The sequence below is a fragment of the Larus michahellis genome, chromosome 1 (assembly GCF_964199755.1).
Source record: "Larus michahellis chromosome 1, bLarMic1.1, whole genome shotgun sequence".
Taxonomy (NCBI): domain Eukaryota; kingdom Metazoa; phylum Chordata; class Aves; order Charadriiformes; family Laridae; genus Larus; species Larus michahellis.
The window spans coordinates 369,838-397,360 of record NC_133896.1 but is presented as its reverse complement, the minus strand read 5'-3'; the positions used below and the strand labels follow the sequence as shown (position 1 = coordinate 397,360).

Here is a 27,523-nt window from a genome sequence, read left to right as displayed (position 1 = left end):
AGGACGCAGGTAGGACGCTGTCCTACCACCACAACACGATGGAGAAGCCACAGTCAGGGCTAACTACAACCGTTCCACAGGCAATGCTGAACAGGTTTGGCTGCTGACCCAAGTTCATGTGTCATCCAGGTGTATGATAGATCTCCAGGAGACATTTAATTTTTTACTACATCACTTCTCATAGAAAACCACTTAAAAAAGTCAGAGAAGCAAATATTAAATGGATGCATGTCAGGGTAACTGGCAGATGTGAAAATTATTAGAAATTGGAAATAGTGACTGGAAACACAAGGAGGTTTCTCGCTAATCTCAAAAAGCTGTTCTCAAACCAAGCCAAGTCAGTAACTTTAAGCATGGTTCTTGGAAAAAAGTGCAGAATTACTTTTAGGGAAAGTGCCGAACGCTGCCTAGTGATGAACACTCATCAGTCAGTGGCCTGAAGACCTTCCCAAACTGAAGGCCAAGGCACGTGCTGGTCAAATGAGTACACATCCATGGTGTGCTTCCAGGGACCAACACCACAGGCGAAACCAAGAGATGACATGATTGGCACCTGAGAAAGGCCGTGAGCTCGCAGCATAACCAGACACGAGCTCAGTGCCGTTCTACCAGAGCAGAGTCAATCTGAGCTTGTTAGGCCTACGCTGGGGAACAGTGACGCCCCAGAGAGGTGGTCTCAGCGGTGCTCCATCGGTAGGCAACGCCACAGCTGCAGAAATGCCAAGTTTGGATCTACACCCTATGAGAATTTTGGTAAACAGGAAATATTCAGCAAGAAAAAAATCAAGATCTAGAAAAATCTGCCTGGACCATCCCTCCCCCCATTCTCAGAGAAGGCAGGACAGCAGCCAGCCCTTTGCAGATGACCAGTGCCACTCGTGCTCCACACCAGCTGCTCAGGCTGCACCACCCCCATGCACGCCCGTGACTAGGAGGAGGCAAAAAAGGGCCACTCAAAGCACCAGAACTACAGCCAGACCCGTGCCGAGGTACTGGTCCCGTTCATCGCTCTTCCATGCGCGACTGGGATCAGCATCATTGGTCTTGACACCAAACCAAGAAAGAAAGAATAGAAAAAACAAGAGGGCAATGACAAAAACTTCAGACAGCAGGAGTTGGCCTGGGCTTGCTTTAGTGTGTTTTATAAATTAATTATTAGTTTCTTGATATTAATTGCTTAGGAAAAAAATCCTAACTGTATGTTGAACTGATGATAGGCAAGCTTACTCTAAAATAATCCTATTGATGAGCTGCTTTTACCAAGGTGGCAAGAGAAAAGGGAAAAAGAAAAGAAGAAACAAAGCAGATATTTATCTTGCAAGGGAAGAAAGAAGCACGCCAGGCAGGAGGTCCTGTTGGTCTGTGCTAGATCTCCTCTGCTCCTGGTTGTCTGAGCTTAACTGGAAAGCAGAAAGCCTGTCCCAGTCCCCGCTCTCCCTGCTGCGACTGGCAGACTTCACACCAGGGAGACGTCGAAGGTGTCGGGGTCAGGAGGGGGAAGATCAGCATGGTCCGTGGCAAGACATCCACAGCAAGCGCCAATTATTGGGCAATGAGCCACAAACAGGTTGCTCAAGGACTCACTGGTAAAAGGAAAAGTACTTTATAATTCTTGACACAGGTCAGGGCAAGTGCTTTAATTTAGCCTGTCAAATAAATCACCTGGTCACCCATTTCCACACTCTACCAAGAGCAGTCATCACCTTATACATTCAAAGTGCTCCCTCCCAACACCAAAATTATAGCATACAGGTTAAAAACAAAGAAAAAGATAACCTCTGTCTCAGATTCACACCAGAAGGAAGAGCAGAGGGGCTGGAGAAAGCAGCCCAGGACCACTCTGCTACTCATGAATCCCCTTATCATAACATCAAGTGTAAGATTCTTTGAAGCACAACATAACACAGCATTTACAGGAGTAAACGAGAAGGTATCCAGGTCTCATAACAGGTTGTAAAGCTAAAGTTTCCTGAGTATTTGATTCCAGAAGCATGCTAGGAAGACAGTATTACAGCTGCAAAGGCAGTCTCTTGAAAGACAGGACGTACCTGCACTACCTTTGTAATTCTGATGCGGCCCCAGTGCACAGTAACCGCACACGAGGTGGGATTCAGACAGCATATTTCATTTGCCGAAGTGGTATTTACAGGCAAGGGAGTCACATGAGTCCCAAAACTGAGTGGCAAAGCCTGCCTCCAGCACTATCACAGGAGCACAGACTTTCAGCTGATTTAGCTTTAGATTACGGAGCGTTAGGTAACAGCGTTACCGAGATTCTCTGGTGTCCAAGCGTGCTCTGATGGCTCCTGCAGCTGCAGCCAAGGACCTGGGGTGTCTACCCTGGCACATAGACAAGAGCTCAGGGGGACTCAGCAGAGCCCTCAGGAGCCTCCAAGCAGAGGTGCGGGCGATGGAAACCTCACCTGCCCCAACGCAGTGCTTTGCTTCTGGCACCTGGGTGCCTCGGGGCCCATTCCAGGGCTCCTGTGCAGCCGAGAAGGCAACTGGACCGAGATGAGATGTTTCTGCACAGAGGTTAGAGTGCTAGAATGGGAGTACGTTCCCGGAAAAGCCTGGCTTTCACTGAGAACGCCGATGAGCACACATCCAGGCAGCTTCACAGGAGGAGGGCGATCAGAGGAACGCAGCTACCTCCTGTGAGCAATTCAGGACTTCTCTCCCCAGATGCTCCAGAGCTTTTCCAATGCCCTCATCTAAGCACAGACTTGTGTCCAGCCAGCCTGGAAGCTCTGCAGGTAACAGCAAAAGCCTGGGTCTTTCTGGACAGAAATTAGATATATTCAGAGAGATTCGACCATGTTCTTGGCTGTGACACACAACGAGGTAGAGACAGCAAGGGAGACAAAATCTGTTGCATGTGGCAGAAATGCAGGAGAGAAGACTGTCTGTGCCGCAGCCAGATGGCAAAAAGGACAGGAGAGATACCCACTTTGCGTGGGATGTGGGCTGGGGCAAGTCTGTAAAGCAGATCCTGAAGCAAAAGAGAAACCGGTGGAGGCAGTTTGATGTCGAATGGTGCTGTGGGTGCACTTATTTGCATGAGAAAGTCCAGCAGGAGACCAGCATTTGGCACGGTCACAAGAGCAGCAAAGGCACCAGGAACACATCAGGGCTTCAGCAGACAGAAAACTGAGGCCACCCCGTACACGGGGCAGTGATGCGGGCAAAGGACGACCGCAGTCTGCACTGACGGCAGAGCCTGGCTCGGTGCTGCAGCCCTCTAGGCATCCTCTCCTTCTGTTTTTAAATTGGCCTCTCCGAGGAGAGGTAAGCAAGGGACCAACAACCCTAACGCGTGGTTTGCTGCTTACTCCTCTCCTGGGGGAGCACCATGTGTTCAAAAGCAAGAGTCTTGGGGAAACCCTCTGCTGTTCTGAGGGAGAGGGGTGAAAGACAAGAACACTGGAAGCGCTGAATTAACCGTAACTTTGTTTTGAGCAGCATGCTCCAGAGCCCCTGGCTCCCTAACAGAGCCAACGCACAGACCCACCACATGCTCACCACAGCCCAATTACATCTGTGCAGCTACATCCTGCAGCATACACGGTCTCCAGACCATGCAGCAATCCCAGCACCACGTAACGTCTCCAGAAGGCAGGAGGAGCCTCCCTCTGCCGCACTCTCCTGCAGGACGGCCGGCGCTCAGCGAGGATGCTGCGGTCCCGCCTGCTCCGCTGGCTCTAACTCCGAGGACCAGCCCCCTCCAGCGCAGCAGAGTGGCTTCATTCAGCCAAAAATCAGGTCACCCTCAGCTTTACAGAGAGCTTAGTCTTCTTTCGTTCAGAGGGACGTTGAGCAAGGTTTCCCTCATGCTGCTCTCCCTGTTGCACCCTCTGCGCGAGCCCCAGCTGGTCACCGAGATGGGACCCTGCCCCATCCCCTGCCGGCCACTGTCACCGCAGTACGAAGGACTGAAATCACGCTCCTCGGCAGAGAGAAGGCAGCCGTAAGGGAGGGCTGGAGAGGGCTCCCGGCAGGCTGGGGATCTGCTGCAGGACACGAGATGTGTCTCACCCAACAGCTTCCCAAGGCCAGAAGTGCAATGTGATGTGACGTGAAGTCTGATGGGCCAAAGCTCAGCACAGAGACTCGGGTTTTGTACAGGCGGTTTACTCATAACACCAATTTACACGGGGAGGAGCCGATCTCCTCGGTTGGCAGGTGAGGTCCTCGCCAGGAGGCTCAGAGGTGCTCTGGCGTGCCATGATGCTCCGAACCACCATACACGTCCCGAGACACGGCCGGCTTCTCCCTGTGCCTCAACCTGCCTGAAACTGGTAATAACATAAACCGCTGAGCCCGGACTCCGGCCACCAGTGCCAGAAACAGGAGAGTTCCAGGCTGCTGCCATATCGCCGCTTCTGACCGAGGCTTCCTCTCCCCATCCCCCAGATCCACTGTCCCCAGTGGGGAAGGGAGGGAAGCGAGAGCAATAAATTAAAAAAAAACAACAACTTTGTGCAGTTCATACAATCAGCTTTGAAGATTCTTTTCTATACCTTCTCAAGAGTTTAATCAAAGTATGTTTACTGGGTTTCTCACAGCAAAATGAATCAGTTCAGTTACCATGACAGCGCTGCTCGAAGCAGCACAACCAGCCAGCCTGGTTCATCTGACGCTCCCGCGTTTGCTTCCTGCCCTCCAGAAGGGAAACGCACGGCTCTCGCCTGCAAAACGCCTCTCGCCGCTCCGCTGCGGTGGGAGTGGGACACGGCCGGGGCTCCCCGAGGAGTTCCCGGCCCCACGACGCTGCGCCGGCACCTGGGCAGCACCAGGACCACGCTCCGACAACCCGAGCTGCAGCCTAACGAATGAAAGTGTAATCAACAGTCGGAGGTTATTTAGATTTGCTGGCTGAATGTTAAATATTCATGTAAAAGAGCAAAAGCACACAGAGTGCAAATGTCTCCGTAGTTCCAAGCTGAGAGGCCACATTTACATTTTAATAGTGGAAAATTACAAAGCAAACTGGGAAGGCGCGCAGCACCGCGCCGCACGAGGCAGATTATGCCCAGGCTCCTCTCCCATCAGGAGAGAGGCTACTCCCAGAGACCTTCCAGGGTTTTTTTTTTTCTAGGAATGAAAGCTGAAGGAAAAGGACGAGATGACGAGGCAAAACAGAACCTCTCGGCTCCAATGAGGGAGCTGGTAATTTACCTCGGTACTGAGCAGTAGTCTGCTGAGGGGAACTACAGCCCCATTATATTTTTTAATTAAAAAAAATAAAGTCATCCTCCAGCCATTTCTCCAGCCATCTCCATCTGCCTCTCAGCTACCGACCTTCACACCTGACGCTGCACCTCTGGACACCGTCCCCCAGAGCCACCCCCTCCTCACTGCTTCACCTCATCCTGCTCAGTGCCAGCCCTTCACAGCTGGAAACAGATTTTACTCTGCATTTGTAAAACTTAAATTGAAACTGCTAAAAATATATGTTAATTAAACTTGCTAGTTTTCCCCTACAAGCGATTCTCAAAGGTGCTGGCAATTCACCTGTGGGCAGTACTCTGGTATGTGGTTTTCAGCCTTTCTCTTCAGGTAAAATCCATCAGCCGACGCATCTCACCACTGGAAATCTTTCCTTGCAAGAGTTTGGTGCATTTTTCATTCCTCTGTTTCGCCTTGTTACATTCAGCACATCGAGGGTCCTGCTTGGGCTATCAGCCCACTGCTAACCCCCCCCGAGGAAATCCTAACAACTGCTCAGACCCGTTACAGGCAGCACGCAACTGAATTAACAATGAGGATAAGAGAATATCAGAAAAATCTACCCAGTATTTCTGATCTGTCTTTGAAAATAATTCCTATACATACATGTGTACTGGGAAAAAAACGCTCCCAAGACCAAAATGGAGCATTTAAAACTTCCCCCACGACGCCAAGGATGGCAGCAACCAACGCTTGTTCAGTTATGTTCATCCAAATTAGCAGGTTGAAAGCTTCTGCAGCAAAGTTCAAAAGAATTTTCAATACAGCTCACAGTCACTGGCCTATATCTATAACACTCCTTCAAAAGCTCCAGAGATGGGGAGGCAGCTTTCAAAGGGTCAGGGGGATGATTCCAACAATCGTACAGAGCTGAACTTCATCTAATTTCTAGGAAAAGCTTGGAAAAACTGAAACAGGACACTTATCAATTAATAAAAAGGCATGAGAATTTAATTTATATCAGCCAGGATGGCTTTAAGAGCTCAGATCTCACTGACAAAAATAACTGCTGACATCATAAGCTTTGGGTGAAACAGTTGACCCTGGGATATTCTCCTTAGCTGCTACCACTGGACAAGTTACCAGAGCACATTTTAACAGACACAATAACGAATGTTAATGGAGAACGGCAGTTGGGAATATTTCCAATATTATCCAGGAAGTCAGCTCCTGGTACAGTAGTATTTATATTTTTGTCTTTATCAATGACTTAGCAAAAATATAGATCATTGGCAGCAGAAGCACAGGTGATGCAATGACCGGTGCAACGGCATTGGTCAAATGCCATTGGTCAAAGAGGGTAAATTTACATTGGACATAACTAAGAAATTTTTTATAATGCAGGGGGTGAGCCCCTGGCCCAGGTTGCCCAGAGAAGCTGTGGCTGACCCATCCCTGGAGGGGTTCAAGGGCAGGTTGGACGGGGCTTGGAGCAACCTGGGCTGGTGGGAGGTGGAATGGGATGAGCTGGGGGGGTTCAGCCTGGAGAAGAGAAGGCACCGGGGAGACCTTCCAGCCCCTGCCAGTCCCTAAAGGGACTCCAGGAAAGCTGGGGAGGGACTCTGGCTCAGGGAGGGGAGCCACGGGACGAGGGGGAAGGGTTTTCCACTGGAAGAGGGGAGATTGGGATGAGATCTTGGGAAGAAATCCTTTGCTGTGAGGGGGGTGAGCCCCTGGCCCAGGTTGCCCAGAGAAGCTGTGGCTGCCCCATCCCTGGAGGGGTTCAAGGCCAGGTTGGACGGGGCTTGGAGCAACCTGGGCTGGTGGGAGGTGTCCCTGCCCAGGGCAGGGGGTGGCACTGGGTGGCCTTTAAGGTCCCTTCCAACCCAAACCATTCTGTGATTCTATAACATACAAGAAAGAGCATCAACACCATGAAATCTTGGGCATTTGTTACGACAGGATCACCTCAACATGCTCCCTTGCAGCCTGATGCAAGATGAAGTATCTGGGAACGTGAACAGAGGTTGTACAACTAAGGACAGTTCCTTGAAAAGCAGCGAAACTGAAACAAGCCCACGAGTCCTGACACAAATCAGCTGAGGTCAGGCTCCAAGACCGATGCAGTGAGCAGAAGAGCTAACATAACCACGGGATATATCAACCTCTGTTCATCCATGAGGTTATTATGGAAAAATGCATTTCAATTGAGCCCACATTTCTAAAAATAATGTTAAAAAACAGGAAGCATTCAAAATAAAGCCATGCAATGGTTCAGAAGCTGGTCAACCTGCTCTATATTAAGAAAATAAAGAAAGGGCAGCTATTGCTTTGCCAAGGTGACAGTCAGACCCACAGTCATATTTGCATACTGGCACAGAGTTCTTATGCAGAAGTTTGCATAGACTTGTGCAAGCATTACTGTTTCCGTCACAAGATGACAACACTGGTCACTCCTGTCTCAAAAATTTATTGTTCCATCAGTAGCTTTTTGAGGAATTTTTCAAATTCACGATGAAAAAAAATAAATTTCTCCTGTGAGGTCACCCATGCGCAGGCCTACGGTCACCGGTGGACTGACTGCATCCCCTGCAGAAGGAGTGGCGAAGAGCCTTCAGAGAGATGGGGACAGGAGGAGTACGCTGGGGGCAGGCTCACAGCATCCCGCACAGGTCCCCTTGCCCGCCTTGGGTGAACTTGAAGGGTCAACACCCGGCAGCATTTCCCCACGGAGAAACAAGCCTCCCAGAGAGGTGCAGATGTCTGAGCACCACCACCCCGCTTCTCTTCAGAGAGGGGAAACCACAGCGCGAGGGGCTGCTGTTCTCATGCCCACCACACAAATAAACCCTAAGAGTCGAGTTTAGCCAGCCCGGATTTTAACTCCATTTCCAAACAAGTACTGCCACCAAACTGCTGCTCAGCTCGGTCTTCCCAGCGAGGAGTGGTTCTCTGCAGAAGATCTATCTTCTATGACCATCCTATGACTTCTGCTGTGGAACAACCCCAGCCTGGACCACTGAATTTGCTGTGCCAAGAAGAGTGTGAAACCTACCTCTACCCTGCTGTAATTGCAGTCCCACTTCTGGCAGGACCCAAGAGCTGTTCCAGTTGTCCCACCACATCTTACTGCATTTTTGGAAGAGAACCATACCCTTTCTTAGGAACTGCTGGACTGGCTGCTAGGAACCAAGGCCTCACATAGCTTAATATTCCGTCTGACAATAGTGAGCAAAAAAAGTCTTTGTAGAAGGCAGGCAAGAAAGAAGGGCACATAGAAAGCTATCGTTCTCCATCTTATCTCTTTGCCATTGCCAGCTTACAGATTTCCAACTATCCTTATAAATAGAATAAGTTCAACAAGAACATCCACATTTTTTACACATTCCAGGAAATTTGACACACTCAGACAAAAAGAAATAAAGCTTTCCATTGTACAAGAACTCATTTATGGCTTCCACACAATGTTTTTCAACTTCTACTTCATTTAGCACTTTCCAAAAATTCCTCTGAGAAGGGATCAAGGGGAAAGGTTAGAAAGGAAGAAGAAACGTCACAACCTCTACTTCTGCTTGTCGTACACATCTACCTGAGATGTTCTATGCCGTTCTACAGCACAGCTCCAAGAAGAAGTTCTCTCTGAGCTTGGTAGTGTCTAGAAACACCATTCAAACACGGGATACCAGACATCTTTATGCCACTGTAGAAATCCCCCATCTCAAAAAAGGCATAGTAAGCCAGAAGAGGTTCAGACCAGGCGAACGTGGATGGCCAAAGATCTGAAATGGCATCCTGTTTCCCTTATGAAACACAAAATGTTTCACAGATGGTGAATATTATGAGCGAGTTATTGGGTCTTAGCAACAAGTGATATGAAGTCATAGTGTCCTAAGGAAGCAAAATGCTGTCTTTTAAATCCTTTGGGGAGGATTTCATAGAATCATAGAATGGTTTGGGTTGTAAGGGACCTTAAAGATCATCTTGTTCCAACCCAAACTTGTTCTCCTCTTCACAGGGGAGAACTTGAAGAATCAGTAGCACTGGAAGATGTTAGATGTTTCACACGCTGGTAATCCCAGGATGAGCTCCAACAGGCAGTTTCTGACAGACAGCTTTGCAGCACCTGGACACACCTGGACGGGCTTCAGATAAGGAGGGCACCTGAAGGACAGGGAGATACCGATCTTGGGTTGGCTCCACGACACGCTCATTAATGAGAAATAACTTATTCTTTGGTTTGAGCTACAAAACATCATAAAGCTGAGATTTCTCAGCAACAACTGACAAGTCAATTCCCAAAGTCTCACATAGTCTTCCTAATATGCCGTGCTCTAAACCATTACGCTGGTATCAGCTCACACAGAGAAGAGACTAGGGAACAGGGCCATGTGCATCTGGATACACACTGCTTTCCACCTGGGATGGACACCTAATGAGGAGTTCGGTGACCAGGTCGTTTTCTGACCTTTGCTGTGTCCAACCTGTGTCCTCATATGCCCAAATACCTTGAAAAAAAACCCACTCCAAAGCAGCAGGAGAGAGGAAGGCTCTGCCAGCGGTGCTGCACCTACAGAGCTAACGGTGCACCAGGGCTTGTAGGATCTCGAGCAGACACGGGCCAAGAGACCAACCCATCCCAAAAGCAGGGACCACCGCAGGGCCGCTGAGGGATGGGTTCCTCCCCAGCCCTGCCTGCACACGGGAGGAAAACAGTGTTGTTATGGTGTGCTTCAGCGTGGCAAACAAACGCTGGTGATCTCAGGCAGAGCTGCAGATCACCGACCTCCAACAAAAAGGTATTCCACGTAATATGGGGTAACTGTTGGGCCTCGTTATGACTGATAATGAATTAATTCCTTTAACTTGAAGGTGGTGGTTGCTTAGTGACCGTGAATCATGACCTGATTATATTCAGCATAAGAAAAGGGAAGACAGCCCCAACCAGTCTTACGTACATGTTGAGGATAATTTCTCAGTATTGAACTGATTTATATTATTCCTCCAGATCTTCTTTCATGCAGGGAGAGAAAATATGAATGAAAATCAGGAGTTTTTAAAAAATTAGCAACCAAAGAAAAGTTATAAAACCACAATTAAGAAATAATGTAACTACGGTTAAATGCCTATTTGGACAAGAGTAGCAAAATGAAGGCATCAATCGCTACTGCAGAATATATTTATTCTGCAATTATGGAAAATAATTGAAATCAATATGCAGTTACAATACACTCAAAATAAATAAGGGGAGCTACAAACATTAAAGAAAAACAAGTGGTTTTAGCATGGAAGAAACGACAAAAAAAGCTTTTGGGCTATTTCGTAGAAGTATATTCTGAAAGAAGCGGGAAGAGGCATTTGTGTCATCTTGATGACAAAGCAGAGGCGGCTACTAAGTAGCTGAAACAAATACTTTAAAATTTGCAGGCCAAGAAACCTTCTCAAAAAGATGGATCACGAAAATTATTGAGCACCTGGCACAGGATCCAACTGATAAAAAAACAATGTGCAATTAACACCATTGCAAATGTTTGAATGAAAAACAGGTACTGTGGTGCACATCTGATTGTACTGAGTGGAACTGCACGTTTGACTGATAGATGTCGATGTGGATTTAAGACTCGAATGACAATGGGACGTGGCAGGAGGCTGGCAGTGGCACCCCGGAGAGGGCCCGAGGTTCAGACACCATCCTGCTTGCGTTGTTTCCCACTGACCAGCTCCTGGTGTTCCTGCTCAATACGCAGCCCTTTTCCATGGCCATCTCTGGGGGCTGCACTGGGAGCGAGACACCCGGCTCAAGACCACCCTGGAGGAAGCCCTCCCTTTATACAGAGCCCCCGCAAACCTGCTCAAGGCTGCTGGAGTAGGTGGCTTAGGTACTTCCCCAAGGCATCACCAGTAAACGTGCTTAACTGAGAATGTCTCCACAGCTGCCTGGAGCGGTCGGAGAGAAGGCTCTGCAGCCGTACCCAAGGAGACCCTCCAGCTGCTTAGGAAGAGGGTTAGGGCTGCCCTTTTCACTCCACAGAACCCATTCCCATGCAGGCAACAGCAGGGGCTGCACTGACCAACAAGCACCAGGATATGCCACAGAGGGTCTGTGGTGGCGTTGATGTGATCCAACCTCTCAGGTCCAACCAAGAAAATAAAGCGCAGCGGCTGCCATTCATGGCATTCTCTGTCCGCACATCCATAAAACATGAGACTAAGGAACAAACCAGAAATGAAGGAACAGCCAGTCTCCACAAATGCTTCTACTTGTAAGAACCTGGTCTCCTCCCCAGACTTGCAGGTTCCACTCTGACCTTCTTGGAGCCCAGTGCTGGTGGCTGTGATGAAAGAAGCAGCTCTCGGTCTCTGCGCCGACTGAAGGGACGGAGACCTGTGCACAGGAACCACAGCGAAACCTGCACGAGAAGTTCTGCAGCCCAATGGGCTCTCCATGGCTGTCACTGACCACCCGGCGTCTACACTGGGCATCTTACTTCCAACTGTGCTGACCCTGGCTGGACGTCTGTCAGCAGATGGAGCACATCAGGTGTTTTTCTAAAACCCAGTTTCTGGGTTATTTTCACCTGAAAGAAACTGAGTTCACACCCTCCGGGCTTGCTCTACGTTGTAAGGCAAAGCACAACAAGCGCGGACAGCCGGCTCCACCTCAGGAGAGCTGTCCGGATCCAGACAGAAACATGGGTGAATGGTCAAAGAGCCTGGAAGCGCAGCCACGTGCTAAGGGCCGTCCTGCGGAACGGAGCAAAGCTGCTGCTAACCATCCTTCCTCCCACAGCCTTGACACAGCAGGTCCTCTCTGAATATTTCTGATGGCATGGGCCACCAATTCTCGTTTCACCTAATATTGGGAACTCGAGAAGAAGACTTCTCCAGGAGCTACCAGTTACAATGCTGCCTTATGCTGCCCTTTCCTACCAGATTCTCAGTTTCGGTATTTCTTCAACTGTTCTGACAGAACTAGCAGAGAAAAGACCAAGCACTGCCCCTTCCTCATCCCCCGTAACGCCAGTCTGCTCTCCTCTGGTCAGACACTCACACCTCTCAGCTCTTAATGAACTTCAAAAAACAATTTCTCCTTGCTTGGGAAGTTCACTGCCAGTTCCCTTGACCCCAGGTGGATGCCATCTGGACCTGCTGGTTTGCGTGCGATTAGTTTGCAACTGTTACCTGACCTATTTTATATAAACAGCCATATCAAACACATGAAGAATTCATTCTACCTGACATGTTTTCGTGCCCCTTTTTCTTACACTTCTTCAATAAAAATAATTGAGCCAGTAAATCACAGACTGAGGTTCAATCATAGAAGAATTTAGGCTGAAAGGGACCTTTGGAGGTCATCTAGTCCAAAACCCCTCTCACAGCACAGACAGTCACTATCCTCTTGAATTAACAGGGTGGCTTTCTTGCCAGCACTGTTCGCTGACATAGTTATAAGGAATTTTCAGGCTTTTCCCCACATTCTTCCTGACTCATATCTCCCTACACATTCTCAGCAGCCGTTCGTAACTGTCAGTGAGATCTGTCTGAGAAAAGCAGTGATAAAGGACACCTTGGGGCCCAGGTTTCTAGATTCACAACCACTTCCAAGAACCAAGCCCAATACTTGCAGGCTGTTTCAAAGTCCACACGTCATTTTTCAGCTGCTGACCCCATGACTCTGCCCCTTCTGTGAGGCACACGTGCTGAGAGTTAACTCTTCACTTGGTTCCTCCATTGCTTTAGAGAGCTCCAGACCAATAAACTTCTCAGAATAATTCAAGAAAACTCAGTAAGTGTTGATTTTATATCTGACCTACAACTCAGTTTTCTATAGCATATAATATATGGCATGATAGTATCTACCTCGCAGAAGGACAGAAGAAATGCCACAAGGAAAAAGGATGACCAGAAAATCCAAAAATATTCCTCCATAAAGAAGCAAGTACAACCAGAATGGCTGGTACTTCGCCTCTTGTACTTATAGGAGCTTCAGCGTGGGGCAGCTCCATAACCATTATCATTAAGACAGAGGTTGTCTCCTCCTTGCAGCAAGCCCCGTTAACAGCCTTAGCAGGAGAGGATCTCTGGCATGGAACGGCCTCAAGGATGCAAAGAGAAAGAAAAAGGTAAGGGATTTTACAGAAGAGCTTTTCAGAGCTGCTCCAGACTCACGGCGTGGCTAATTCTTTAGCTTGGCAACCTCATCAGTCGTAAGCAAACCCTGGACTGAACGAAGAAACCAGACACTGATGGCCCCAGGAGGAAGCAGAGCTGTCCTGCCACCCCCCACGCCCAAAACAAGCTGCAGCTTCCACCCCCCACCGCAGGCAGCACTGGGAAACCACCAATTAACAGACCCACGCTAACAGCCCTGGACTCTACAGCAAGACTTAAAAGGTAAAAAAGGGGGAAGAAGAAAGATCAAACTCACCAACATCGGACTCTTTGTGGGTTTTGATGATTTCAGCCAATTCAAAATTTCCTGCAATGATAGCCACCTGAAAAGAGAGGGAGGGAAGAGAGTTGAGCGGCTCTGAGCAGCACCGATCCTGCGCTCGCTCGCATGGGTTATGCCATATGGACTAACAACAGCTGCTTTCCATGGGGGACGCAGAGCCAACGATTGTTCTGCCTCAGCTCACCCAGCCAGTAACCCCACGGTGGAGATACGCTCTCAGCACTGCAGGGAGAGCGTATGTCGATGGCTTGTGTGATGAGAAGGTGGCGAATTGCTCCAAGACAACCATTGCCCTCTCCTCAGAGCCCGGCGGTGATATGCCTGACGCCAGCGAGGAACTAATCTTAGGTCTTGCAGGTACTGACAGCATGTTCTCCAGCCTGAAGCCTTCCAGTGAATCCCAGTTAGCTGACAAAAGGCGACTTACCAGCAACCGAGCTCCCTGCACATCCCACCTGAACCTTCCGCAGCACTAACTCGTCTCGCTCCAGGCTGCGCCGGCCGAGGAACCGCTGCCACTCGCAAAGCTGCAGCAGCGCCTCGCCCCAGGAAAGCCACGGCATTTTAGACCAACGTTAAACATTGTTTTGCCCACCACCCGTCCCGTGATTTCTCCCCACGGGAAGAATTGTAGAGAACTCAAAGGAACGCGGGAAGCGGGGAAGCTGAACGTGGGTCTGCCAGCAAACACAGAGACAAACCTGGTCTGTCTTACCCCAGGAACTGCGTCTAGAGGGGCTCGCGTCCTGGGAACCGCAGAGCAGCAGCAGCGTACACGAAGGCCGCTTAACAGGCGTAAGAGGAGAGAGACTGAAGTACTACTCTCCTAAAGCAAGACTTCAGCCAATAGACTAGCGACATCACTTGAACTCTCTGTTGATTTCTTACACATTTGGGAAAAAACCCCAAAACAGCACCACACCACAGCTAGTAAGGCAGAACAATCCAATATTTTCAGAACAAGGTCTGAAAGTATTCTTTTAACACGTGAAAGAACAGCGAGATGGGTAGCAGAACACAAAACCCATCACTGGTCTCCAGGAAATTAAGCTGGAAGAAGTGCTCTGGGCTGAGCCGGCCGAGTCCCGCGCTCGATGCCCCTGCGAACCGCAGCCGCCTCTGCCCTTCCCACCCGCCCCAGCACACCCAGTCCCCCCAGACACTGCTGGGACTCTCGGGACGGTGCCCTCACTCAGCAGCACCTACAGCTGGTTTGGGAGCGAGAAGCAGCTGGATCAAGTTGATTCTGGGTGAAAACAAAGCGCTGCTGCTCAGAGCGCGAAACCGCATGCAAGAACAGGCTGAGATACAGCTGCCGGTTTTGCCTGTCCGCGCTGGGACCACCACCCCCCGGGCCCCTTCTCCTTTTAACTTAGGGTTGTGGCATTTGAGAGGAACGTACGTGATGGGTCGGTACTGGAGACGAACGTACATGGTCAGGCAGACAGCAGAAACCAAACCCTCCCAGACGCCGACACCGCCAAGAGCAGCACCGGCAGCTCCAGCTGCTAAACGCTTCCCTGCCCTCCCACAAGAACAGCTTTCAGAAATACGAGGTTAATTTGCATTTTACCACTAACTTGTGACGAAGGGATATATTTAACTGGTGACTCAGTACAGCACGCACACCTCTCTACTATCATCCTTTATCAGCAGAAATAGTCTTACTATCCTCAGCTCAACAATGTTTATGTGAATTTTTTTTTGTTTTCTGAGGCCCAGAATTCGTGCTCCACCTCCTCAGCCGGAGCTGGATGCGATCGGTGATGGCAGGAAGAAAGGAAATCTTCCTTCTGCGTTTGGGAAATTAGGCCACAGTAGCAGAGAAAATAGAGTAAGAATCTCTGTTTTCCCCCAAGCTTGCTTCAAATTGCAATCTTTCTGTCTCTCCTTATACATACACACACATTCATAACGTCTGCTCTCCCAAAGGCCACATTCTTTGAGCAGGCTTTTGTACAGAAGGGCAAATGACCTGAATTTGGGGAAATGCGAAAGCAAAAATAACCAACCTGGCAGAAGACTGGAAAGGAGAATCTAGAAAAAGCATTTGAACTTCAAAGTTCCTCAAACGAACACTTAATGCATGGTCCACTGTCTCTGTGAAAAATCCAAATTCGAAGTACAAATTCTGAGTGTCATCTTGGGAATAATTTGTAAAAAGGTACGGTGAACACATGGCGAATGTACGGTGAACGTACGTGCTGCATCAGGAGCAGCTCCTGTGCTGCGGTACCCCAGGCATCCCTCCTGGCCTGGCCGGCGAGGGGGAGGTCTCTCACCCGCCGAGGTCTCAGCCCCAGCACCGCAGGCAACAGACGCTCCATCCCTCCCTCCCTGCCTGCCTTGAACCGTTACGAGTTCCTGAAAGGTGGGAAGAAACACGCTGGAGAAGCCTGTGAATATAATCTCCCATAAATCCCTGTGAAGGGAGAAGGGCCTGCTGGTTGCATTTTTCAATCCAACTGGGAAGAAGCAAAGGAGACGAAAGGGTTTCACCTACTGCGGTGTCGCCTCAGCCGGCGCTTCCCTGGCTACAAAACACCGCGGTGTCCCTGCACCCGCCTGCGCACTCCTGCCCCTGCTCCTCTTGGCTGCCTGCAGTCACACTGATGAGACCGTCTGCACGACTGACCACATCGGTGAACTCCTCTAAGTTAAAAGCAATAGCTTTCTGGGGAGAGGTAAACAAGAAAAGGAAGTCTCAAGGATGGAAATGCCAGAAAACAGATTTTTATTTACTTTTTTTTTTTTTTAATATTTCATAGCTAGCAATTTTAGCGCTTGTTCACCGAAGTGGAAGGAATTGGTAACTACAAGGAAAAACAGCCTGACTTACTCACAGAAGATAAATGATTTAATTTCAAGCAGTAAGCCAGACGTCCCACATAGGAGTGACGTCTTAACATCACAGCCAAGCTACTTGTCCCGGTGATGGCACGGAGACAGCAGACCGTGCAAAGGGCATCTCTCCTCGTGCCTTGCCCTGATGCTACGAATGTAGACTCTGTCCTATCGCACGCCACTGACTCAACAACGGAAACCCACGTTCAGGCCGCACAAGACACACAGCCACGCTATGGCTCTGGCACAGGGTTATCTTCTGAAAATGCTGTAACACCTTGAGTCATTCCATAGCTTGATAGGAAGGTGACAACGCTTTTTAATCTAACAGCAATTTGCCTATTTTTATCTTTTTAGGCAAACTCAGTAATTTCTAAAAGAAAGAAGGAGGGATATCTGAACAGACTGTGCAGCATGTAACATCGGTGTCCTTATAAGGTCTTAGCAGCAGAAAACAGAAAGATCATTTAAACATGCCTGGTAAGAGTCATAGCTCTGAGATCTAACCCAGGTTCTGTGGGTAACAGTACTGCGAAAAATCCCTAAAAAAATGTATAAATAAGAAAAAACCGCACTACACCAGGAGAAGGTCCCCCAGCCCCTCGGCGTGACAGGCTGGCACAGAGCTCGGTAACAACTGTTGAGGATCCACCGCAAACGCAGCAACAGCACGGAGGGGACACCTGCAGACCGCTGCTGCGCCTCACGCCAGCGGCAGAGTGACACACCAGCCAACTACTAACCCTCAGACCCCACAGGGCTGTCCTGTTTCTACAGAAGAGAGGCCAAAGGGGCTCATCTCCACATGGCCAAGGCCATGGGCACAGCTGGCCGGGGCTGCTGCCTCCTCGCTCCACCCAGCACAGGTTTCTCAGAGGTGTACAATCACTGGTTTGCCACTAAACGTAAGTCGAAGGTGCACAGAGACTGGTTAAACAACTTTAAACCATGGCACTTAACTGGGTTTTCATCCTGGGCCTGCTTTTATAAGAATATTTAATTTTTCTTCTTCTGAATTATCACTCTGTCTTCATATTAAAGGATCTGTTACCTCCTTGCACTGAACTGTGGCGTATGATGGAGGACAAAGATGGATCTTCAATAGATGTATCGAGCTATGGGAAGGTACTGTGTTTTTCAGCTCCAAAAGGTATCTCAAAGCGGTAATGTGCTCAGACAAGGAAGAGGACAAGCTTACGTCACACGGAGAACGGATCCACTGCGAGCAAGAGCACAGAGGCAGCACCCCAGGCTGCTGGTGGATGGGAAAGGAGCCCTGCAGACCAAGCCCCGCGGCCTCTCTGTGCCTGCTGTCGTCACCCCGTGTCCTCCACATGCTGCAGACGCGGATCTGCAGAGGGCCAGGGCCAGGAGACCACCTCCGGGACAGACCGCGGCTCTCGCACCCCCGGGCGGGCAGCCCTCCGTGGCCGGTAACAAACCCTGCCGCTGCCCGCGCTCCGCAGCGCTGCGCGTCCCGGCCAGCACGGCCGCTCCGACCGCCCGGCGGGACACGGCAGGAGGTACAGCTCCAGTCCCGCAGGTTTTCCAGGGAAGGAGGAACCACAGAACAAAGGGATATGAAATCTATTTTGACGATCCTGCTGCCATGGCCAGCACCTCAGTAGTTCTGTGGAGGGCTCAAGTATGAGTATCTCCAGGGATAAGAGTCCTGGAGAACCTGCAACACAGTATTTCACATGGGAAGTGTGAAGAATACTATTGTCCTGGTTTGAGGTAAAACAAAACCAATTTTCTGATTTGTAATTTTACTTTTTAGCTGGGCCTCTTCTAACTGACTAAAGTCTGAAATTAACAGCATGTTGTTCAGAAACTGGTCACTCTCAGAGTGATAAGACCTGATTATACCAAAGAATGGTGCGCACGGAGGCTCTTGCTTATACTTATTGCTATAACGACCACGATCAGCTAACTTCGCTGTTTTGCCCCGTTAGATGGTCGGAAGCGGAGAAGCCTAGAGGGGTCCCACCTGCGAGGAGGAGCAGATGGGACAGGGGACCCAAAACTGACCAACAGGGTATTGCGTCCCGTCTGCATCGCGCTCAGTGTAAAAGCTGAGGGATCAAAAGGACAACTCTCTTCCTTCGATGGCCAACGTCTGAGGAGGAATCACGGAATCTTCAGAGTTGGAAGGGACCTCTAGAGATCATCTAGTCCAACTCCCCTGCTAGAGCAGGATTGCCTAAAGCACATCCCTCAGGGCTGCATCCAGGTGAGTCTTGAAAATCTCCAGAGAAGGGGACTCCACACCCTCCCTGGGCAGCCTGTTCCAGTGCTCTGTCACCCTCACTGTAAAGAAGTTTTTCCGTGTATTTGAACGGAACTTCCGATGTTCCAGCTTGTGCCCATTGCCCCTTGTCCTGTCGCTGGGAACCATTGAAAAGAACCTGGCTCCGTCCTCCTTAAACCCACCCTTTAGATACTTGTAAACATTAATCAGGTCCCCCCTCAGCCTTCTCCAGGCTAAAGAGTCCCAGCTCTTTCAGCCTTTCCTCATAAGGGAGATGCTCCAGTCCCATAATCATCTTGGTTGCCCTTCGCTGGACTCGCTCCAGTAGTTCCCTGTCCCTCTTGAACTGGGGAGCCCAAAACTGGACACAATACTCCAGTTGTGGCCTCACCAGTGCAGAGTAGAGGGGGAGAATGACCTCCCTCGACCTACTGGCCACAGTCTTCCCTATGGAGCCCAGGATGCCATTGGCCTTCTTGGCGACAAGGGCACACTGCTGGCGCATGGATAATTTGCTGTCTACAAACCCTGTCTGTTCGTCTGCCTTTGATGCCGATCCCAGCATTCCTGACTCTAGTTCTGGAATTCAGCTCCTGTCCGTCGCTGACTCCAGTCTGGGACTTTCCCTGTGCCTGCTGGTGACACAATTGTCATCCTGGGAGCTCGATATAGTTTTGTATATATTGTATACTTTTTTTTAAATTATTATTCTATTATTATTTACTATTTCCTTATTTATTATTATTTTCATTAAAGTAGTTTCGTTCTTTTTCTAAACTCATAAATCTCCTTATCTCTTCCTCTCCTCTCTTTGGAGAGTGGGGCAAGGGCCATCTGTCGTTCTGATGGGCCAATCCGGCCAAAACCACGACAGCTATCCCCAAGATTCAAAAAATGGAGCTGCTTTCCTGGTGCAACGACAGTGGATACAATCACCTTGAACTTGTCCTCACAAGTATAGACACTGTTAGGTCCAAGGTGGATTTCCACCGTCATCTGCTCGTTGGTCCCTAAAAATATCCACAGTAAAGCACCATTTCCCTGTGATGAGGAAGGGGTGGTCCTATGGCACGCAAAGCCCACAGACAGGCTGCCACCACTGGAGATACCACCTTGTAAAGGTCTCAGAGTGGGGAACAGGGAGACAGAAGAGTGGCAAAACATATCAACTAGCCACGAGTCACAGACTCCCAGCCATACGCATCTGAGTTGAGGAAAGCATCCAGTTGACATAAAAACTGGTAAGGATCTTCACAAAGTGGGAAGAAAAAAGAAGAGAAGGAGGCAACAAGATCAAGTTTACGTTTTTGATGATATCTTCAAAAGGGAGTTACCTGGATGAAGGTCAGAAGAACACTGAGTAGATGCCAGAGTGGCTCGGAAAACGCTGGCCTGTTCCTGTACTTTCACACCTGAAGAAGTTCATACCCCCACCCACAGGAGCCTCCAGCTTGAGAAGGGAAAGACTCTTTCTGAATCAAATAAACCTCTGTGTTGTTTGCTCCGAATTAAAGCACGCTGTACTCTCAGAGGTATTTCTCAGTTGCAAACTGCAACAATTCGAGAACTCCAGAACCTCACTGTTACCATCCTACACGTGCAAAGGAGCGGTGACGGCCACGGGGCGCGAAGGCAGAGCCATGAGGGAGGCAGGTGAGACACAGCAGCAGTGCCTCTAGGAGATGGTGGGGCAAGAAAGAAACACTCATCAGCGATGCTGCTGGGGAAAAATGGAGCAGACCTTCTGCGGAAGAGGAATGTAAAAGGGCTTATTAGGTAGGGTGCAGGCAGCCAGTTTAGTGTCATAACACATTCAAGCTACTCAGCTCTCCTCAGACCCTGAGGAGCATCTGTCAACACGCCAGACTCTGTTGTCAACTATTTTTGTATCGCTTTACCCACAACCTCTCCAATTATTGAGGCTTTCCATGGTTGATGATGTTCTACCTCTCCATTATCCCAGATAACAGAGAGCAGAATGAGTCTTTTTAATCATCACACTTTATTTAATCAGGTAGCACTGCTCTATGTCTGGACTTTTTTCAAAGTTGTCTACCTTTACTTGGCCAGGCAGACTTCAAGCATGTTCTATATTTGTTCTAGATTTCCAGAAATCTGGCAGTCCCACTAGGTCAATCCCACTGCTCACATATGGCAGCGCCATCTGGGCTGCCGTATGAGCAGAAACTCTAGATACGCTCACAGCAATGTCTGCTGCCATTACATTGCACAGATGCAGCCAGTCTGATGCTTCCCCGGAGTGTCACCGGGGTCAGTCACTGTATGACAACGCCGTAGACCCAACACCTCCTGGAAGCAAGAGACAGACCTCCTGTGCGTGATCTACACATCTGATCTGGGACAAACGCATCCCAGACGCCCTCTGTGCCTGCAAACCAGCCGCGCAACATGTATGCCGTAGATCCAATACTTCCTGGAAACACCCAACTTGCAGTCCGTGGTCTATACAGCAAATGAGTATTTATTTCTCCCTGTGGACCACGCACTGAGCCCTTGATTTACAAGGGGCACTTTAGCCAGGCAGCTAGACTAACATTCTGCCATTAAGCCTCAAGGAGTGTCTGTGAATGATCTGCATCAGACAGTGGGTACATGTAAACACAGATGAGAAACAAAAAATATCCAAAGCTGCAACCATTCAGCTCTAGGCCAAGAGAGACAGAGAACTTTCTCAGTATTGTCAGATGAGGCACACGTTGCTACTGGGAAAACAAGATGATTCTCCCACCAAGATGCATCACAAAACTATCCTCAAGAGAGGCAGACGATGCTGTGATCTGCTCCATCAAGGGGAGCAGGGTGTTCTGAACTCTGAATGCTTCTGGGAAGTGGGAACAACCTTAATGAAGGCACCTTGGAGCCACTGTGCTCAGGAAGCCTTTGAGCTGGAGGAGGAGAAACGTGACCTCCAGCTGTGAGGAGTGAATCTCACCTCTATCAGGACTGACACTTCCAGCAGGGCTGATAACCACCAGTACAGGCCATAAGGAGAACAGCGGCGTGTTATCCAAGAAGTACTGGTACAAGCACCACCAGCAGCCTTGGCACGGGGGTGTCACCTCCCCTCCACCCTGCTATGACTCTTGTGGGCCATGGCAGCCGTGTGCTGGGCAGCCATGCAGGGTGACATGTGCCATGTCCTGGAGGTCACAATTTCCACAAATACGTTGTACTGCAGAAAGGCTCTAGAAATGAGCTTCAGCTTCCTGCAGAGACCAAAGGTGGGTTGGTGGCATCTCCTGAAAGTTCAGAAAAAGATTCTGCAAGGCAAGAATGACAGATGTGGCTGGAGCCATGATGGCATCTGCACAGAAACCTCCCAGTGCCACAAAGCACACCTTAAAAAAAAAAAAAAAAAATCAAGTCATGGTTACTTGTCACAGGGAGCTGAATGCAAGGTCCGTGGGTAGTCATTGCCTGGGAAGAGAGTACCTCAGACACTGGAGAGAGGGGAGACATATCAGTGAGGATATTTCTTGGCTGCCTTGTTCAGATGGAGTCATGATGGATGGTCCTATCTAGAGCAGGCAGAATAGGATAGAGAGGATGGGCTGGTCCTCTTGGGGAGGAGTTGGTCAGTCTGGTCTCTGGTCCAGCCAGCACTGAAGGATGCTCTCAAGGGACCGGGCAGTGTGCAGATCTGTGTCCAGAACAGTCCTTACCACCAGAATTAGAGATGGGTCTGACAGACCTTCCAAGAGCTTCCAGACCCAGCCTGAAGAATGGGGAAATGCAGGGCGTCCTGTGCAAAGCAGAGACTTTTGCATAGCATCAGTAACTGGAGTGCGACTGCTGCGGGCCAGGGAAGATTTCAAGTCAGCAACATCATCTGGATAATGGAAGCCGAGATGGCATCTGACTCAGAATTAGATCAGTCTCACACTGAATACTGGAGGAGGAGTGGGAGGGAGCCAGGAGGCCAGAAACCTGATCAATTTTTACATGACAAACTTCAAATGAAAAGAGAGAGAAACCAAATCAAATAAAATGAGGATAAGAAGAAAGCCTTGAGAGAGCAGGTAAATAAAAAAAATGCAAATAGAATTCATCAGGCCAACGAAAACTGCCTCTTGGTAAGCAGACCGCCCCGTGCCCGGAGCAGCGCGGACACATACCTGCGGCTGCCCACAAAGGCGGCAGGTGGGAGAGGGGGAGGCGCGTCCCCCCTCTGCGGGGCAGCAAGGCTGGGGTACTTCTCATTCGGCACATGCACTCCCTCCGCCCACGCGCAGCCTCTCAGAAAAAACAACTGCCAGCCTCTTACACAGTGACAGAAAATCATTCACGGCCAGATAGTCTTCTCATGGGCTGCAATCTTTTACTCCAGCAATGGGAAGCCCAGAGTTCAACTATATTAAGATTGATAAGAGAAGCCAAATAAACCAGTAATGTATCAGGAGAAAACTTTTTAAATCTATCCCAAAGAAGAAAAGGCAGCAGCCTGTCCTTGGTCCACCACAGATGATACAACTGCAGACAGCAACGCAGAAGAGGCAAGAAGGCAGGTGCGGGCAGGGATGGGGGATGCATCCTTCCAAACGGCGGGGTGTACGGGGCGGAAATCTCCAGCTACAGCAAAGGAAGATGGCAGGCAGCAGCTGCTAAGTGCAATTAATATTCAAATAAGCAAGTCCCGGTAAGCTACAGAATGTCTTGAAAAAATGGCCCACTAAAATATTGGGTCCTAGCAAATTAGAGGAATTCCAGGGAACAGGAGGACTATCAATACTTTCAAACACTTTAAATTATCAAATGCATTGACCTCAGAAAGCACCGCCGAGCTGCCTGTCACCAGTCCCAGCATCACCTATACTCACAATACCTAGTTTGTTCTGTAAAGTCTTCACAGAGGCCACCTATGGTACATTAAGAATACTGATACATATTTAGCATTTAGAATGCTTTCCTGAATTATATTGTCCTGCATATCTTATGCCAGTTTTGACACCATAGACTCTAATTAGGTTTTATTCTTGTTTTACCAATAAATTCCATAGTTTTGGGAAAGTAAATCTTGTTAAAAGAAAAAAGCATAATATATAAAGTTTGATTGACAAGTTTATGAGTCTGGCTGACAGAAGCAACGATATCTGGAATCAGAAAGATGAAATCCAGTAACGTCTAGCACAAACTGTTACACTTGGAATGGAGAAATCAAGTGCATAAATACAAGGTGGAGAATAACTGCTTTCTGCCTTACGGTGCCTAGCCAACGTGTGGTAACGGCAGTAACCCCAAAGTAAAGACAAGTCAAGAAAACAGTGACACTGCATAAGGACAAACTTAATCCCAGGAGGTATTAACAAGATGGTGAAGATCCACCTGGACTGGTATGTCCAGTTTTGGGACACAGCTCTTTAAGAAGGAGGTAAACAAACTGAAAGCAGTAAGCTGGAAAAGGCACTTGGAAATCTTGACCACCAAGGAAAGATTGACAGCAGTGGGTTTGCTCACCTTAAAGCTTAGAAGAGTATCACAAAAAGGTTGGTGATCAATTATCCCACCAGTCCACCGCTGGAAGAACAAATATGCTTAATTGGCAAGAAAAATTGATTTAAACCTGAGAATAAATTTCTGATTTTCTCAGCACAGAGGAGGACTGAGGAAAATCTACTTTGAGTGAACGTAGGGTTTCCTTAGTGGATAGTTTTGAAGCAGATTTGACAAACGTTTACAGGGCTGATTCCTTATTCAGAGTAGCTAGAAAAAGTGGTATCTTGACCTGCATACAAGACATTTGTATCCAGAAAGGTACAATATTACACATTTTGCAGAGGGATCTGGACAGGCTGGACCGATGGGCTGAGACCAATGGTATGAGGTTCAACAAGGCCAAGTGCCGGGTCCCGCACTTGGGACACAACAACCCCATGCAGCGCTACAGGATTGGGGCAGAGTGGCTTGAAAGCAGCTCGACAGAAAAGGACTTGGGAGTGTTGGTTGACAGCCGGCTGAATATGAGCCAGCAGTGTGCCCAGGTGGCCAAGAAGGCCAACAGCATCCTAGCCTGTATCAGGAATAGTGTGGTGAGCCGGACTAGGGAAGTGATCATCCCCCTGTACTCGGCACTGGTGAGGCCCCACCTCGAGTACTGCGTTCAGTTTTGGGCCCCTCGCTACAAGAGGGACATTGAGGTGTTGGAGCGTGTCCAGAGAAGGGCTACAAAGCTGGTGAGGGGTCTGGAGGACAAACCTTATGAGGAACGACTGAGGGAGCTGGGGTTGTTTAGCCTGGAGAAGAGGAGGCTGAGGGGAGACCTTATCACCCTCTACAACTACCTGAAAGGAGGTTGTAGAGAGATGGGGGCTGACCTCTTCTCCCTGGTGACAAGTGATAGGACGAGGGGAAACGGGTTCAAGTTACGTCAGGGGAGGTTTAGATTAGATATTAGGAGACATTTTTTCACTGAAAGGGTTATTAAACATTGGAATAGGCTGCCCAGGGAGGTGGTGGATTCACCATCCCTGGAGGTGTTTAAAAAAAGGGTAGATGGGGCACTGAGGGACACGGTTTAGAAGTGGCTCTTGTCAGGGTAGGCTAAAGGTTGGACTCGATGATCTTAAAGGTCCCTTCCAACCTCAACAATTCTATGATTCTATGATTCTATTTACCTTTTTCTGTGAAAGTATACCTAGATATCTAGATTGGGTCCAGGATATATATATATATATATATGTGTGTGTGTGTGTGTGTGTGTGTGTGTGTGTAATTTGTTATATATAATTTATCTCACTCTAACTGTATTTGTTAACATAGAGGGATCACCAAGCAGGACATTACTTGGTGCAAACCTACTATGGGCTAGGAATGACCACCAGCCTAAGGCACCGACGCTGCGGGTAACACCGAAGGTGCACGGTCTGGTGGGGTAACGGGGCGCTGCTGCAGCAGAGCCTGCGCCCCAGAACAGCCAGGCTGCGAGCGAGGGCACGGCAACCGCTGTGGGAGGGGAAACCCTCAGAAAGCAGGGAAAAACTTCAGCATAAACTCTCTGAATAATAACTGTAGCCATAAAGACTAACGGAAACTATCAATTGGAAATAGGTGCGAGTTCAGCGACGAGCTCTGCATGCCGCAGTAGCGGGACCTGTGCCAATGCTCTGGGTCACGCCTGGAGCCAAGGTCAAGAAGAACATAGGGACAGAGGAAGATTCACATGATGGACACAAACGCGATCCAGTAGCTGTAAAAGCCTTTAAAATGGGAAAGCTAAAGGAGATCAAGCTATTGTCCTTCCCAGCGGGGATGAGGTGATCTGTGCGTAGGTGCTAAGGTATGGGGCAGAAGCCCCACTGCGAGGCTTTCCGACTGCTGCAACACACGTGAGAGTTAATAACAGGACAATTAAATCAGGGAGAGTGACGCTGAGGTAAAAGATGACTTCTAGCAGTGAAGGTAATTAAACAGCTTACAGAGAGGTAGGTGTCAGACTCCACCACGCGTGTGAGAGGAGCACAGGCTCGGCAGCCCCGGAGCCGTGTACCCATCCCACCCCGGCGTGTGGGGACGGGTTTGCCCGCACCCCCCATTGGTGCCCCCAAAACCCATTTCCAGCCCTGGATCAAGACCCAGTCTGCACTCCAGGGAGTTAATGAATTTTTACTTTCAGGAGGAAGAGGAGAAGGACAGTTTTCCTACAATTCCCAAGAGGCCTAAGGAGACACGACGACTGGAAAATGGGAGAAGTCGCCCATACACAAGCCAGGCCTGCTACACATTTGGCACATCAGAGAAGCCGAGCGCTGCAGAGGCAGCGCCTTCTCTGCCTGGCGGTGGGGACACGCGTGGGCACCCCGGGTGCTGAGCCCAGCTCGGCTGCGCTGCCAGACCCAGAGAGGCCGATCTCACCCGCGGAAAACAGCGACGCTCTGAAACGAGCAAAGAGGCACCGCGGTCGCTATTAGCTTATTTTCATTGGAAACTACGCTTTTAAGTTCTGGATTATGAGCAAGTTTTAATTAATCTGAAGTATAAGAACTATTAGAAGAAGCTGGGTTACTATGTTACCTGATCGTTAAGGACAACAAAAAGCCTAAGCAGAGATAACAGATTTCTCAGAAGTCTCAAACTTTAATTAATTGTATGTTAGAAGGTAACAAACATGCTTTTAAATGCTAAAAGAAAAAAAAAAATGTTTTCCCACTCAGACAGCAAATGCAGTAAGTTTGAGGAAGATGTTTTGCATTTTTAAATACATAACAGGTTGAATAACCACTCCAAGTGCCAACAGGAACTCCACACCTCCATAAATTATTTTAATTTCCACTATAGTAGAGCTAGAGAGCAAAATCAGTAGGCTCTGCACACACTTACAAAAACCCACAACCCTTACTATCCAAACGTTTGACAAGAGAGAACAGATGGAGGAGGAGAAGGTTACTGTTGTAGTGACGACAAGAAAAATACGGAGCTTATTAATAAAAATAATGCTATAGACATCCTCACATCAGCTAACATTTTTGGCGTTAGCTAGGACTAAGTCTTTAAAAGACGTCAAACAGCAGATGTTGTTTGAGTGTTTTACACCTGTTGAGGAACAATGGCAGCTAGCTAGGAAGAGTTTCCAGCAAAGCCAACTAAACTGTAAAATACCTACCGCCACCATCGTTTCCTTCCAAGTATTCTTAAAGCTGAACACTAATAACCTACATAAGTGGAATTAAATTTATTAATTTCTATGACATCACAACATACGATGTCATTAATAAGTTTGAAATCCAAACATTGTCAGCTAAAATTTCAGTTAAATTAGAAAAATCACAGTTAACCAAAGACATTCTTTAACA

The 27,523-nt window shown here is 48.7% G+C and overlaps 1 protein-coding gene across 10 annotated transcripts in view; it reads right to left on the bottom strand.

Moving 5' to 3' along the window:
- SHANK3 (SH3 and multiple ankyrin repeat domains 3) overlaps positions 1 to 27,523 on the bottom strand; it is a 378,942-nt gene that overhangs the window by 240,657 nt on the left and 110,762 nt on the right. For all 10 annotated transcript variants that reach the window (XR_012585285.1, XM_074573072.1, XM_074573077.1 and 7 more), the window contains exon 11: positions 13,595 to 13,661. Coding sequence is in view for 9 of the 10 variants with exons in the window: in XM_074573072.1 (XP_074429173.1) it covers positions 13,595 to 13,661 (67 nt within the window). In the remaining variant the exon portion in view is untranslated. The remainder of the gene's footprint in view (positions 1 to 13,594; positions 13,662 to 27,523) is intronic.